Here is a 16,663-nt window from a genome sequence, read left to right as displayed (position 1 = left end):
GGAAGAGATGTTTCCTCCCCATCTCACAGCAATGTGCCCCTGTGCTGTCAGGAAAATCCAGGAGCAAAGTATGGAAGGATTTTGTTCCAGAGGCAGGGGTTTCCTACACCGGGAATGCAATGACACCCAGGGTAGAGCTTGGTTTAGGGCAGCCCGTCCCAACACTCCCACCGCTGAAGCGGTCGGGGGGCTCTGAACGTGGACCGGTCTACAGGAGCAGCCGGAACCCAGCATTGCTGAGAGGGCCGGTGGGGAAGGGACAGGAAGCCTAGGCTCCACCTTCCCCATCTCAGAAGCCCTTCCAAGGATGGCCTGAGCCTGTGCCTCCGAAGTCCCGGTCCCTGCTCACCCACCTCTCCAGAACTGGGAACTCTGAGGAAGGGAAACCTGAGGGAGGGGGGGAACTCCATGAAATGATTCTGGAGCCTTTTTCCTACCTCTGATGGAGAGTCTACCAGACTGGTTCTCCCCTTCCCCTTATGGCTGGCCGGGCCTTACAGTCTCCCCTCCTCCCCCAGTTTCCTGTTGTGGGACCCACACCGAGTTGTTGCCATGGTGTCCACAGGGCAAAGAGGTCTCCGAGCAGAAAGGGAAGGGGAGGGGGGTCTATACCGGGAATGCAATGACAGTAGAGGGCTGTGCCCTCATCTCCGGAGCCCTCATTTCCTCGGAGACCCCAAGAGGGGACCGCCCCAACCTCCCTCACATTCCTGGAGTAGCAGTAGAGTTGAACAAACAATCTTATTCCAATTCCCTCACCCTTCCAGGGCCGGAAAAGTGAGACAGCCTCTCCCTTATCAAGTTTCAGAGAAACCCAATTGGAGAGACTCATTTCTTCCCTTCCTCAACCCTAGTCCAAAGTTCTTCCCCAGACTGGCAGTGCCAGATCTCCTATGGTATTTTGAAGAGGGAATATTGAGAGGGAGAAGTATAGGAAAGTTAATTAAATCACGAGGTCTTCTGGGATTTGGGAAACCCAAGCTCAGGTTGGCGAGTCTGGAAAATCCTGAGCGGTTGGGTGGGAATGTACAGCTTATTTTTAGGTGAAACTTTCCCCAAGCTAAACTGAACAAAGAGTATCTGAGGCTTAACCGGGGGACTTGTGGCCAAGAGCGGCCCCATGCGGCTGCATGGGGATGACTGGACTTCTGTGTTCAGACTACTCAGGTTTTCATAGTCCTTTCCCCGGCAATGCAAGAGGAAGCCCACAATCAAGAATGAAGGGATGGGGAGGTGGGGGGGGGGGGGGGGGGGGGGGTCAGGTACCCAGAAGCCCCAGTTCTAATCTCATCTGCTGTTAACTGTTGGGGATAGGGATGAAATGAGAGAGGTATCACCTGAAATGTGGGGTTGCTTGGTTTGTCAAGAATCAAACTTTCTGTTGGGAAGGAGGGGGAGGAAAAAGGAGGGACAAGAAGAAAAGGAAACAGATGTTCTGCTGCCTTTAGGGTCTGAGGACAAATTCTTCTTCCCTAAGGGGTATATAATTGGGAAATAGGAAGCAGGATTGAACTGCCGGGGAAAGGAAAATTAGGATTTCCTCTAAGGTGTCAGGCAACCTGATTCACTGACCAACCCTTGTTAGGAGAAAAAACAAGAGGCTGCTTAAGGAGAAGGGTGGGTGGAAAGGAGAATGAGGAAGGTACTTTGAGAAGAAAGTTGGAGAGAGTCAGAACCAGAACTTCCTGACACCTGCCAGAAAAGAGCAATTCGGGTTTATCAAAGTTGGGAGAGGAGGTAGCAATAAGTGACAAATACTCTTTATTTTGCTATGCCAGGAGTGGGGAAGCACAGTCACTTTGGAGGTCAAGGGAAGTCGCTGTAGGGCAGGCGGAATGGGTAGAGGGCTGTGTAGCGCTTATCGTGCCATAACAGCTTCTTCTCTAGGAAGGCAACAGTGTTGAGAGTCAAGACCAAGGTCTGGTGCTTCAGCATACTGTGGACATTGAGGCCTGTGGGTATGGAAGAGGGAGGCTAAGGTTGAAGACAGTCTCTCACATATCTCATAGGACTTGTGCTCCCAAGATGTAACCCAATCCCACAGGCAGACCACCAGGCTCCTAAGGAATGGGGTCTCCAAGCTGGACCATTCAGACCCAATCACTCACCAACTGCTGGTATCAGGTTGATGGTCTTCAGGTTGGATACAGCGGAAACTATGTTCTGGGGCATCTCCTCATTCCTGGAACACAAGGTTGGGTAAGCAGCAGGTCATCTCAGACAATGTCCAGGATGAAGAGGCCCCGGCTAGGCTTGGAAGCTCCTTCTGACCCCCACCCAATCACGAACTGGCAGCCCCCCTGGAGTAGGGGAAATTGAGCCCAGTCAAAGACTTGCACCATTCCCACTTGCCCACAGATACCACTCACACATCAACAAGGAGGACTGAGTCACCCCAACACCGGTGCCGAACCAGGTCTGACAAATATTTTGGGTCTGAGGTTGGCAGCTCCAAGGAATCTACCACATGAAGATCATCCTGGGAGGTTAGAGTCAAGTCAGCCTTCAATAACTAGACCCTCTCATGGATGGGACATTCTGGTTTATGACAAGAAAGAGCCATCAAAGCTCTTGCCAAGGACCAGGATGCTGGAGTCCCAGTTTCCAGCCCTTTCCAGGGAATAAGTGCACCTCCCTTTGCCCATGTGAGGGGCACAGTTGGTACCTGCATCAGCTTGACTGTCAGGGCCACCTTGAGGCCCAGCACTCGAACCTTCATAGGTAACATATAGTAATAGCTAGTCGGACCCCGTGGACCATGGGCAATACCACCTGCAGTGGGGACGGGGGAAGAGGAAGCAAAGGAAGGTTTGATAAATGCCCAGTGTACTCCTGCTAGGATCCCTAGGACACTAGGGCTCCAAAAATGTTTTTGTGCTTTGTCCCCAACACCCTCAAATCCTTAGGACTGACCTCCTCGCCAGATTGGGGAGCGGATGCTTCCGTGCCGGGCTCGGCCTGAACCTTTCTGCCTCCAGGGCTTCCTCCCACCTCCTCTCACCTCTGCCCGTGTCTTGGTCTTGGCATAACTCTGATGGGATGAAAGAAAAGAGGGGAGTTATTCTAGGGCCCACTCCTGCCCCACAACGCCCTGACCCCCAATGACACTCACAATTCTTTTGAAGTTCTTCTGCCATATAGCAACCTCATGTAGAATGTCCAGCCTGGGAAGGGAAAAAAAAGTCATAGGCAATAAGAACTCTCAGCAGGTGGCTTCTGAGAGACATTTTAATCACTAAATCTGACACCTTTTCTCAGGCTTCAGCTTCCTTGCCTTCTCTGTAACTACTGACAGCTACTATGATTCTCTCCTCCTAGAGACTTTCTCCTGCAGTTAATTTTTAGCAAGTAGATTCTGGTTCTCTTATTTGTCTAACTACTCTTAGTCTTGGTTGCTGGACTGTCTGCCAAGTCCTGACCCTTGACTGGCTGCTCTCAAGCCAACCTGGGCCTCTCACCTTTTTTCATACCATTCTCTTGGTGATTTCATCAGCAACTGGATTTAATTAGCAATTGTAAGCAACTGATTGTCATATGCTCTCTCGTATATAGATGTTCAACCTTCACTTCCTGATTTTCATTCCTGAAGGCATATCAAACCTAAAATTGTCTCCCTTAACCCTCTCTCTCTAATTTTTCAATTCTGTTGAGGGCATCTCCGATTTTACCTTCCACCAACATTGACAATCTAGAAGTCAATGACAACTCTTTCTTACTCTTATATCCATTAAGTTGATGGGATTTATTGATTCTGCCTCTATTAATAAACACCTCTTCTATCTCTTCACTTAAATGAGCACTATCATGGTTGTCTCCTACTTCTCACCTCTAGGACATCTTCCAATTAATCTCATCAGTTTATATAAATAACTTTCATAAAACACAAGCCTGACTAGGTCATTTTCCCAGTCAAGAATCTTTAGTGGCTCCCTATTGCCATAAATATAAAAAAAAAAAATTCCTCAGGTTGGCATCTAAAGCCAGGCAGGCTCCAGACTTCCTTTTCAAACATTTTATACTGCCCTCCTTTACAAAGTCTACATCTCTGACTTCAGCCCTCCATCTCCTGCTACCATGCTTTTCCACAGGCTTCATAGAATCTATACCTTGCTTCAAGGCTCAGCTCACCTTCTGTGAGAAGCCTTTCTTCTCCTCCCCTTCCCCTACTCCCACTTAATGGTATTTTAGTTTTTCCAATCACATGAAAAAATTAGTTTTCAACATTTACTTTTAAAAGATTTTAAATTCCCAAAAAATTTTGCCCTCCCTTCCTCCTCTCCCACCTCCCCAAGATAGCAAGCAATCTGATACAGGTTATACATGTATACATATTAACCATATTTCCACATTAGTCACCTTGTGAAAAACAATCAGAAAAGGGAAAAACCTCAAGAAAGAAAAAACAACAAAAAAGGTGAAAATACTAAGTTTTAATCTGTACTCAATCTTCATAGTTCTTTCTTTAGATGTGGATATTATTTTCCATGAGTCTTTTGGAATTATCTTGGATCATTGTATTTCTGAGATGTGTTTATCATAGTTGATCATCACATAATCTTGTCACTGTGTACAATGTTCTCCTGGATCTGCTCACTTCACCCAACATCAGTTCATGTAAACTTTTCCAGGTTTTTCTTAAGTCTGCCTGTTCATCATTTCTTAGGAATAATAGTATTTCATTATATTCAAATTCCACAATTTGTTCAGGCATTCCCAATCGATGGGTATTTCCTCAATTTCTAGTTCTTTGCTACAAAAAGCTGCTATAAACATTTGTGCACATGTAGGTTCTTTCATCTTTTTGAGGATCTTTTGGGGCTAGTTATGGATATTGCTGGATCCAAAGGTATGCACAGTTTTATAGCCTTTTGGGAATAGTTCCAAATTGCTCTCCAAATTGGTTAGATCAATTCACAAATCCACCAACAATGTTTCAATTTACCTACAACTCTCTCCAATATATATCATTTTCCTTTTCTGTCATAGTAGCCATTCTGATAGGTATGTGTTGGTACCTCAAAGTTCTTTTAATTTGCATTTCTCTAATCAATAGTGATTTGCCACATTTTTTCATATAGCTTTAATTTTGTCATCTGAAAATTGCCTGTTCATATTCCTTTAACCATTTATCAACTGGAGAATGACTTGGATTCTTATAAATTTGATTCAGTTTTCTAATATATTTTAGAAATGAGGTCTTTAACTTACATGAACTGATGCTGAGTGAAATGTGCAGAACCAGATCATTATACACTTCAACAACAATACTGCATGAGGATGTATTCTGATGGAAGTGGATATCTTCAACAAAGAGAAGATCTAATTCAGTTCCAATTGATCAATGATGGACAGAATCAGCTACACCCAGAGAAGGAACACTGGGAAATGAATGTGGACTACTTACATTTTTGTTTTTCTTCCCAGGTTATTTTTACCTTCTGAATCCAATTCTTGTGCAACAAGAGAACTGTATGGGTTCTGCACACATATATTGTATCTAGGATATTTAACATGTATAAGACTGCCTGCCCTCTAGGGGAGGGGATGGAGGGAAGGAAGAGAAAAGTCAAAACAGAAGTGAGTGCAAGGGATAATCTTGCAAAAAATTACCCATGCATATGTTCTGTCGATAAAAAGTTATAATTAAAAAAAAAATAAATGTAATAGGAAAAAATATAAACATTTCCAAGAACCAAATAAATAAATAAACGCTCATCCAAAAACGGGGGGGGGGGGGGGGGGGGGGGGGAGAGAAAGAGGCCTTTATTAGAAACACTGGTTGTAAAAATTGTTTCCCAGTTTTCTGGAGGATCCTTTCTTGATACCTCCAGTCATTAATGATCCTTCCTTTATCAAATGGGCTTGCATTTATATATCAATGTGTACCAGTGTATCTTTGTGTATAATCCCCTGGTAGAATGAAGTCCCTTTAGAGAAGAACTGCTTCATTTTGTTCTGGTATCCCCAATACACGGGATAGTGTATGACTTCTTAAACCTCTTTCACTCTTGATCCCTTTCCACCAGAGAAATTTTTATATCACCCCGAGTATATGAGTATAGAAAATAGGTACACAAATTAAACATTTACTCATAATAAACCATAATTTTGCAACCTCTTCATTCAATTATGAGATCTCACATGGGGTTGTGAACCACAGTTTAAGGAGCTGGAGATTAGTGCTGCTTGAACTGTACTGAGGTGGGAGCTGGGAGGCAGATGCCTTAAGTTGGGTTACGGTTCTCCTATGGGCCATCAGACAACAACAAACATTTATGGAGGGCTTAGCAGCACTACAAGAAAGAGATGGGACACAGGACACTTTTATAGAAGAAAAGTCTTCCAATCCAAATAAGTATGTGTTCCCCTTGCAACTGAACCAATAAGGGACTAGCCATCCTTTGTTTGAAGACCTCCAGCCTCTAGTGTTACTGGCTGTTGGGATTTTATAGTAAGTCGCTTAACCATTCAGGGATTCCAGAAGATTTCCAACTGTTAGTTGCAGTGAGAGTTAATAGGGGGAAAAAAAAAAGAATTAAGCAACTCTGCTTTCTCATAAGATCCATTTCTACCACTGAGCCATTCACACTTCACAGTTGTGCCGATTTCTGTGATCCCTCTTTTTCTTCCCAGATACTTTGCTCTCCATGCTGTAATAACCATACTGTATTATTCAATAAGGACCTGTGGATTCAACCCTGTTTCCTCTACACTGATAAATATTCCTCTTTCTTCTCTGCCCTTATAGACAGTTCGAGAAAGAGCTGAAAAATGGGTCATTTTGCAGCCAACTCCCTGGTGACAAGTTTCTCCATAATTAGCTGGAGATAATCATCAAAACAGATACCTGTTCGGCCTGAAATAAAAGCTATGTGCTGGACTTGAATAGGGGTTACTTTAGGCATCTATCAAGAAACAAGGATTTATTAAGTAACTCCTATGTCTTGGGCACTGTTAGGCACCAGGGATACAAAAATGAAAAGGAAGGTCCCTACCCTCAAAATGCTTACATTTTGTGAAGAGAGACAATATATATATACATAAATATAAATAAATACAGGTAATTTTTAGGTTTGAGATGTCAGCAACTGGGGAGAATCTAGCAAGGCATGATGTTGGAGCTGGTGCTTGAGCCGAGTGCTCATAAAATCTAATGATTCCACAACAGATGAGGAAGGAGATAATTCCAGCAATGAGGGAATGGACTGTCCAAAAGAAACAGATGGGAGAGGAGGCTATGGTTGAAGGATATCAAAAGTTCTAATTTGGCTAAACTACAGAATATGTAAAAAGAATGGAAAGGTAGATTGTAGCAAGATTGTGTGAGGCTTTAAATTCTAAACAGAGGTTTTTGTATTTCATTCTAGACAGCTCTGTTCTTGGAGTTTGTATAACAGAGAAATGACACTGTCAGATTAGATGTTGTAGGAATACCAGCTTGGAAGCTGTGTGACTGTCTGGGAAACAGCTAGGTGGTAAATAGGGTGCATAGAATAAGACCCGAGTTCCAATATGGCCTCAAATCACTTATTAGCTGTGTGACCCTGACCAATTTGCTTAATTTCTCCCTCTGTTTCTTAATCTGCAAAACAGGAATAATAGCACCTTCCCACATGGTTACAGTAAAGATAAAATAAGATAATATTTGCAAAGTGATTAGCTCATTGCCTATGTATATAAACATATAGGAGGTGCTTAATAAATACTTGCTCCACCCCTCCCATCCTACCACCACTACCAATCAGGAAGCTATTTCCATAAAACAAGCAAGAGGTGTCTGAGCTACAATGGTAGTCTTCCAGTAAAGAATGGGACTGATGTGGGCATGAAGCTTCATTTTATAGTCCTATTAAAATTAAGGGCTGAACTAAATACTCTTGGGAAGTCTCAAACAGTGATGGCATCTCACTGACCTTTCCAGCTTAGTAAAAGCGGCAAAGTTGGTATTTCCTAAAAGAGCTTTTAAAAACCAGGGTTCCCAGCTGTAAATGACTACTCCAAAGGATTGATGATGAAAAATCGTATCCATACCCAGAGAAGAAACTGATTGTGTCTGAAAACAGATCGAAGCATTCTCTATTTCTCGCTCTTTTTAATTTAATTGTTTTTGAGGGTTTTTATGTTCATTAAGGTAGGAGATCTATGTTTTCTTTTAAAACTTGACTGTTATAGAAATGTTTTGCATAACTTCATATGTGGTTTCTTAATTGTAGGTGGGCATAAGGGAAAGAACCTAGCACTTAAAAAATCTTAAAAACAAATGTTATGTATTGGTCATCCTGCCATCTGGGGCAGGGGGTGGGGGGAAGGAGGAGAAAAACTGGAATAAAAGGTTTGGCAATTGTTAATGCTGTAAAATTACCCATGCATATAAATAAAAAGCTATTAAAAATGAAAAATAAAAAATAGTTGTTTTGAGGTGGAGAAAAATGTTAAATGAGTAAGTTTTAAAATCAGGGTTCCTGCTACTCTTCGATGAATCATCTGGATAAGGTAGCAAATAGTAAACATGAATATTTTTAATATCAAAAAGAGGCTGGTCAGGTTTTTTCTTTGAGTAAGTGTGCTATTCGGGAGGCTAAGAAGTGAGGGAGAGGGGCGACCTTCAGACCGAGTCTGGGAGACAAAAACCTTGCCCAGGAAGGCTTGGGACCGAGAGAAAGCTTGTCTGGGTGGAGGAAATGCGCGGTGTGACCTACTTCACCCAGCACTAGTGGGCGGCACTTAATGAATGGTGAGGTGGGAGTTAGGTGGGGCCGTCTCCTGCTCACCTGGGTGCCACGGAGAACACATCGGGATGCAGGTCGGCCAGGCCCAAGCGCGTTTCTTCATAGCCCCGGAGGGATTCCACCCAGGCTTGCACCGGACCCCGGTGCACGGGAACCGGGAGCTCACAGCGACGGAGCAGGGGGACACCGACGGGGGGCGGGGATGCTATGAGGGGGAGAAGGTGAGCATGAGCGTGGACCAGGACACCTTACCCCGGCCCTTCCCTAATGACCGCTAACCTGTAGTCAACGCATGCTCCGGGACTTCGAGGTCTCCCCCGGTCAGCGCGGAGAGGGCCTGTCCGGGGAGATGAGAGGGGCCCAGGTGACCTTTGACCTCCACCCTCGTACCAACCGCGACCCCTCCCCTTTCTCCCTGATTGGGCCCATTTCGGCCCAGCCCTCACCCTTCGTGCTGGGATCAGACTCCGACCAGGACCCCGGAGCCCCAGGGCTCCCCGGATCAGAAGCATAGCGGCAACCTGCTCGGACACCGGGAGAGAGCAACTTCCTGGACGACCGGAAATGACATCATATGCGACGGATGGCGTAAGCTCGAATTCTGAGCGGGAAAGCTGGGACACCCCCCGCCTCCGGGGGGGAGGGACAAACTCTGAGGACTATGTTCAACCCCGCCCCACTCGGGCCACGCCCACACACAGACCCCGCCTTCTCAGCGCCCAAGCTAAGCGCCTTTCTCCTCGTCAGCCCGCCCACTCCCGCTGTGGGCGGGAAGAGGCGGGGTTTAGCTGAGGTCCAGGAGGAATGGGACCCTCCGTGGTCCTGTGTCCCCTTGCCCCAGCCTCCGCTGGGGGGTCTCCCCGGGTCTTCCAGGAGCGTCCTGGGCTCAGAACCCGAGATTTATTTATTTATTTATTTAATAGCCTTTTATTTACAAGTTATATGTATGGGTAACTTTACAGCATGGACAACTGCCAAACCTCAGAACCCGAGATTTAGATCGAAATAATATCAACGACCATCCCAGCTGAATTTACATAGAGGTTGGAATCGTAGCTACAAGCATCCTGGAGGGGCCTCAGGCGTGTCTTGCCCTGCTCCTTCCTTTTCCAGCTGAGACCCGGAGGCAGTGACGTCTGCCCGAGACCACGCAGCTTGGCGGCGCTGGAGGGAGGGCTCTCAGCGAAGCCTCGCTCTTTTCCAAGCGCACGCGTTCCCGTCCCTCAGTCTAGCGGCATCTGCGCGCTGTCCCCCCGAGGTCACCCGAGTCAGGGCCGCCTTTTTCTCGGGGTAACCCCGGAGGTTAATGCGGTTTGTGCGACCCGTGCACTTCCTGCCCAGTCAGGGTGACCAGCGCGCCCCTTCCTGGGACTGCGGTCGGGCTAGCGCCTCCTTGCGCAGCGGGGTCAGGCTTTCCTTCTCCCCGGCATGACGAGCGTTGATCCGCCCTCTTGCGTCCCGGCCCGCCGAGGAGAGCTCCACGGGTATCTTCCTCCGTCTCTCCCCGGGCCGGTGCGGGCCGCGGGGCGGAGGTCGGGCTGCGGAGACTCGCGGCCCACGGGAGCCCGCCCGCGGCCCTCCCAGCGCACTGCTCCGGGAAGACGGGGGCAGCGCAGCGAGCTTCGGCTCCGCAGAGGCCCAGGAGGGGAGAAGCACCACGGAGCCCCCACCCGGCCAGGTTGGGACGCGAACGACCCCAAGCGCGGAGACGTCGAGCTTGCGCATCGAATCCGCGCCTCTGCTGCCGCAGACGTCCAGCTCTGGGAGACGGGGTGGGCTCAGAGGGAGGGCGCCGCCCTCTCTCGCTCCCTTGCGCTCCAGGAGAGGGAAGACCCCCGGGGACACCCCAGCCCCTCCCCCACTCTGTTTGGCCTGTGGGGCTCAGGAAATTTGTTTCCTTGGGGTAGGAGTGGCGGTGATGGGAAGGGGGGGGGGGCATAAGGTGGGCCAAGTACCATCAGATGAGGGCTAGCCTGGCGATGGGAAAGGCTGAAGCTCTTCAAACAACCCTTGGTGGTCACCTTTTGGGACAGTCATAGAGAGTAGTCGTGCTCAGGACTGAGTTTGATAGATGACTTGTGCGTTTTTCTCCTGCCCACTTTGGTGATTCTGAGAGAAGCCATATGGGAGGGAGAAGAAAAAAGCCCCGGACTTGGAGTCTTGCTGACTGCGAATCCTGGGTAAGACACTTACAAAATGTGTGACCCTGGACAATTAAATTAAGCGTTATTAAGAATCTCGTTTAAATGTGGAAATGTGTTGAGAAGAATTGCATGATTACTTGCTGGGGGGAGGGAGAAAAATTTGGAACACAAGAATGTTGAATTTGCATCTTTGCATGTATTTTGAAAATAAAAAGCTATTTAAAAAAAAAAAAAAGGATCTTATTTGTTTCTGATTCTTCATGACCCCATTTGGGGGTTTTCTTAGCAAAGATACTAGAATGATTGTCATAACTCATTTTACAGATGAGAAACTTAAGCAAACAGGGTTAAATGACTTGCCCAGAGTCACACTGATTATGTCTGAGATTGATTTGAATTCAGGTCTTCCTGATTCCAGGCCTGGTGCTCTGTCCACTGCACCTCCTAGATGCTCTATTTAAGAATCTACCATGTGAGCAGTAATGAACTGAACTAGCTATACCCAGAAAAAGAACTCTGGGAGATGACTAAAAACCATTACATTGAATTCCCAATCCCTATATTTATGCACACCTGCATTTTTGATTTCCTTCACAAGCTAATTGTACAATAATTCAGAGTCTGATTCTTTTTGTACAGCAAAATAATGTTTTGGTCATGTATACTTATTGTGTATCTAAGTTATATTTTAATATATTTAACATCTACTGGCCATCCTGCCATTTAGGGGAGGGGGTGGGGGGGGGTAAGAGGTGAAAAATTGGAACAAGAGGTTTGGCAATTGTTAATGCTGTAAAGTTACCCATGTATATATCCTGTAAATAAAAGGCTATTAAATAAAAAAAAAAAAAAAAAAAGAATCTACCATGTACTAGCTGAGAATACAGAGAAAATGAAAACTCTTATCTTTCTTCTTGGAGCTTATATGCTAGTGGAGGATTCAACATGTATTCATGTAAGTAAATGCAAGATATGTTGACTAACTGGAAGATGGGAAGTGACACCTGTGGAGAGTCTAGGAGACAAAGGTGAAAAGGGAGTCAGTCCATATCAGGAAGAAAAGAGAGTACAGCCTATAGAAAGGCAAGGAGGAGGGAAATAGAATGCTGAATTCATGGAACAGAAAAGAAATTAGTTTGTCACGTAGACTCTGTAAAGAGGACTGGTATTAAATGCTTTTTTTTTTTTATCTGAAACATTTTATTTTATTATTGTTTTTTTAATAACTTTTTATTGACAGAACCCATGCCAGGATAATTTTTTATAACATTATACCTTGTACTCACTTCTGTTCCAAGTTTTCCTCTCCCTCCTTCCATCCCTCCCCCCCCCCCCCCCCCCCCCGGCGTCCGGGGGGGGGGGGGGGGAGGACTGGTATTAAATGTTAAAAAGTGGTCTGTAGCTAGATCATGGAGGGGCTTCACATGCCAAGCTGAGGACTTTGTATTTTGTCCTAGAAACAATAGGGAGCAACTGAAGATTGTTGCGCAGGGAAGTAATCTGGTCAGAAATTCAATTTAGGAAGGTTATTTTGACAGCTATGTGGGGGATAGATTAGAAAAAGGAAAGGCTGGAAGCTTAAAGAGTAAGTAAAACACTATTGAAGAAGGGCAGCTAGGTGTATTTTGGATAGATTACCAGCCCTAAAGTCAGGAGGACCTGAGTTCAAATATGGCCTCAGACACTTAACACTTCCTAGCTATGTGACCCTGGGTCAGTTACTTTACCCCAACTGCTTCAGGGGGAAAAAAAAAACTACCATTGAAGGCAAATTTCTCTGACAAAAGTCTCATTTCTAAAATATATAGGGAATTAGGTCATTTGCAAAAATGAGTCATCCAATTAATAAATGGTCAAAGGTCGGAGCACAGGAAGTTTTTGGAGAAAAAAAAAATCCAAGCTATTCATGGCCATATTTTTTAAAATGCTCTAAATCACTAATAAATAAAAAATGCAAATTAAATGGTAGTGCTCAAAAAGCAGTTAACCGGCACAGTGGATAAAGTGCTGACCGTGGAGTCAGGAAGAAACTTCTTAAGGAGTTCTAATCTGGCTTTAGATACTTACTAGCTGTGTGATCATGGCCAAGTCATTTAACCCCGTTTGCTTTAGTTTTCTCATCTGTAAAATGAGCTAGAGAAGGAAAAAGCAAACCACCCCAGTATCTTTGCCAAGACAACCCTAAATAGGGTCATGAAGAGTCAGAGGAGTGAAGACTAAAATGATTGAATAACAACAAAAGTTGTCCCCAAAGCTACTAAGGTGTCTATACTTTTTGACCCAGTCATACCATTACTAGATCCATAATCCCAGAGAGATCAAAGAAAGAGTAAACAGATTTATATGACAAAAATATTTATAGCAGCTCTTTTTGTGGAGGTAAGAAATTGAAACTTGTGACGGTGTCCATCAATTGGGGATTGATTGAACAAATTATGACATATTAGTTCAATGTTATACTATTGTAATGCCGAAGAAACTGAGCAAGACAGAGATTAGAGACCAATTCAATAGTTTATTAAATGGAGAGAAATACTGGGACCAGTTGATCCCAGGGCTAGACAAGACTATCATCTCAAAGAGTCTAGCCCCGAGTCTCTGGGCAGGGAGCCTTTTATGGAATAACAAGAACAATGGAGGGACCTAGATGGGGATAACCTAATAGAAGGAGGTTACTGATATTCTAATGACATTAAGGAATATCTATAAAACCTTTATCTCAACCATTAAGAGGAGACGGTCATAACCTAAGGCAGAATTAAGAAATAGGACAATTGGAGGAACTGGTCACCCCATTAAAAGGGAACTTTGGCATAACACTATTGTGTTGAAAGAAATGATGAAAGGGGCAGCTAGATGAAGCAGTAGATGGAGTACCAACCATGAAGTCAGGAGGACTTGAGTTCAAATCTGAAATCAGACACTTACTACTTCCTATCTGTGGGATCCTGAGCAAGTCACTTAATCCCTAAGCCTAAGCAAAACAAAAAAAGAAGAAGAAATGATGAAAGAAATGGTTTCAGAATAATCTGGGAAGATTTCTATGAACTGATGCAAAGTAAAGTGAACAGGACTAGATAAATGATTTATATAGTTAACAGCAATATTATAAAGATAATCACTTATAAAAGACAGTATCTAATGGAAACAATTAAGTACAATTACAAAGGATGCCTCATGAAGCATGCTAACTATCTCCAGATAGAGAGCTAATAGAATTAATGCAATTGAAGGATATTGTCTTCTGTCTCCTCCTCCTCTTCCTTCTTTTTCTCCTTCTTTTGGACATGACTAAAGTGAAAATATGTGACTTTTGGACATGACTAAAAAAAAACCAACAAAACCCCAACAACTCACGCAGATTTGTGAGTTGTTGGGGTTTTGTTGTTGTTGTTGGGGTTTTTTGGCAACATAGTTGGGGTTAAGTGACTTGCTAGTGGTTACACAGCTAGTAACTGTTAAATGTCTGAGGTTGGATTTGAACTCCTCCAAACATCAGGGCTAGAGCTCTATCTACTGGGCCATTTAACTATCCCCAGCTATACATATCTGTAATAGGTTTTGTTTTTCTTGTTTTTTTTTTTTTTTTAACTTTTTAAATAATAGCCTTTTATTTTCAAAAAATATGCAAAGATAGTTTTCAACAATCACTCTTGCAAAACCTTGTGTTTCAAATTTTTCTCTCTCCCCTTCCCCCACTATCCTCCCCTAGACAACAAGTAATCCAATATAGGTTAAACATGTGCAATTCTTCTAAACATATTTACACATTTATAATGCTGCATATTTACTTGTTTTCTTAATAAATGGGGTGGAAGAGTTTGGAACAGAAGTAAAATAAAATAAAAATCTAAAATAACTAAGTTAATAAATGGCTCCCCAACCCCCACAAAAGAGTGCTATTGCAATGTTCTATCCAGAAGATAAGGATCTGAGTTAGGATGATGATTTTGATAAAAAGAAAGAGAAACAGAAGTATTATAGAAGTAGAATCAACAAGTCTTGGCAACTCATTTTAATTCCTGATGCTCTGGATTCATTCCTGAAGCCTAAAAGATCATGAGATTACAGATCTAGAGGCAAGGGATTTCAGAGGCCATCTGGTCCAACTTCCTCACTTTGCATATGAGTAAACAGGTTATTTTTTTTTGGGCTACTGACAACCGTTTGTTCCTTTTGAGTTTATGGTCCACTAAAATCTCAATATCTTTTTCCACATGAATTATTTCCCCCATCCCCCAATCAAGTTCTTGTAAAGCTAATTTTTGTGAAGTGGCTATTAAGAGTGAGAGAAAACAAAGAACTGAGCTTGACTTTGACATTATGAATCAGAATAACTAGCTGACTACAAACAAGAAATTGGAGAAAGGGGATAGAGATTTAGGTTTAGTGGCGAAGATAATGAATTCCATTTGAGACATAGTGATTAGAGACATCAATTAGACATTCAAGAAAAAAATGCTCAGAAGTCGATTGGGGATGCAGAACTGGTTGGATCTCAGGAGAAAGATGAAAATCAGAAATGTAAATTTTGAAATCATCTTCACAGAGATATAATTGACCCCTAAGGTAGCTAATTTATATCACCTTAACTTCTCTGAGCTTTAGTTTCTTCATCTAAAAAATTACTTCAAAGGGCTTATGGTCACAAAAAAAGACATGTAAATACAGTTTTATTCAACACCTCTATTGAGGGCCTTTTAGGTGCCCAGAACCCTGTTAAGTTCTAGGGACAAAATGTGATAGTCACTGTGCTCAAGCAGCTTTCTGTTGTGTGTATGTGTATGAGGAGCTCTTGCTATTATACTGATGGGGACAGGAGGTGGAGGGGGGTGGACAGGGTCACTGGGAGTCCAGAACAGCTGCTCCACTTCCCCTCCTGCCAGATATCCATCCACACACATACACACAGGACCTGGGCTGGGGCTATTAGATGAGATATTTGTGGGGAAGGGCTCATGTTGCATCCATTCCCAACTCCTGCAGAGTTAATTGATCCTCCTGTGAAAGCTGGTGATTCAGGATTACTACACAATTGTAGACGTGGCTAGAGTTGGCCTGGAGTTTCAAGGCCCCCCCCCCCCCAGTGACTCTTCCAGCCAAAACTGGGCCCCACCCCCTCATATTCCCATTCCTTTATCCCCTCCATCCCTTCAGAGTGCCAAGAAGAACATCTGGAAATCTTCTCTGTAGCAGGCAATCCCTTCCCCCACTCCTGGATACAGTTGTCACTTGGGGCTAAAATAGCACTGGGGATGTTGGGGAGTGGTAGCTCTGACCTTCTCCCCTAAGGCAGTCCTGTCCCCCCATTTTTCCCCAAACATTCTACTCCCAGTCAGATGCTAACATTTGGCAGGCGAGGAGGGGAGGACTAGGGATTGGAGTTGAAGGTTGGGTCTTGGTTCCGACACCAAAGACTGGAACCTGAAGAAGGGATGACTGTCCAGTGGGGTAAGAGTCATGGGACCACGAATCCTTCTTACTCTCTTATCTCACTCCACTAGCTAAACTTAGGGGTAGGTATGTATGAATCCGATGGAAGTTGTCCAGAGGGACTCCAGGTGGTACAACAAAGAGGTTTCAGATCCAGAATGACAAGGACAAAGGAGGCTTCATGTACCTTCTGCCCCTCCCCAAACATAAAGGTGGCTTCTTTATATATTCAGCGAAGTAGGTAGGGCTAAAGTGGTGGGTCATCTGTAGGCTCTGTACTTGGGACATATGAGAGAGGCACTAAGGGGCTGAATCTGTATGTCGGAGAACCACAGAAACTCAGAATTGGAGGAAATC

The 16,663-nt window shown here is 44.3% G+C and overlaps 1 protein-coding gene across 1 annotated transcript; it reads right to left on the bottom strand.

The window, feature by feature from the left end:
* Nucleotides 1-1,740: 1,740 nt before the first annotated feature.
* Nucleotides 1,741-9,303, bottom strand: MRPL4 (mitochondrial ribosomal protein L4). Its single transcript, XM_003760468.4, has 9 exons — nucleotides 9,176-9,303; nucleotides 9,009-9,066; nucleotides 8,772-8,934; nucleotides 3,113-3,164; nucleotides 2,914-3,031; nucleotides 2,666-2,772; nucleotides 2,370-2,479; nucleotides 2,109-2,182; nucleotides 1,741-1,952 (listed from the first exon to the last, which is right to left on the bottom strand). The coding sequence occupies exons 1-9, from the start codon at nucleotides 9,239-9,241 to the stop codon at nucleotides 1,807-1,809; spliced, it is 894 nt and encodes a 297-aa protein (XP_003760516.1). The 5' UTR covers nucleotides 9,242-9,303; the 3' UTR covers nucleotides 1,741-1,806.
* Between the last annotated feature and the right edge of the window lie 7,360 nt (nucleotides 9,304-16,663).

The sequence above is a fragment of the Sarcophilus harrisii genome, chromosome 1 (assembly GCF_902635505.1).
Source record: "Sarcophilus harrisii chromosome 1, mSarHar1.11, whole genome shotgun sequence".
In the NCBI taxonomy this organism is placed as follows: Eukaryota; Metazoa; Chordata; class Mammalia; order Dasyuromorphia; family Dasyuridae; genus Sarcophilus; species Sarcophilus harrisii.
This window is presented reverse-complemented; position numbering and strand designations above follow the sequence as displayed.

Bases quoted from the DNA above. Each gene is read 5' to 3' on its own strand.
- MRPL4 (XM_003760468.4), bottom strand. From the start codon at position 9,241: ATGCTTCTGATCCGGGGAGCCCTGGGGCTCCGGGGTCCTGGTCGGAGT. The intron at 9,067-9,175 runs GTGAGGGCTGGG...CTCCCCGGACAG, and splicing joins GTCTGATCCCAGCACGAAGG to GCCCTCTCCGCGCTGACCGG. The intron at 2,773-2,913 runs GTCAGTCCTAAG...TCCCCACTGCAG, and splicing joins CTCCCCAATCTGGCGAGGAG to GTGGTATTGCCCATGGTCCA.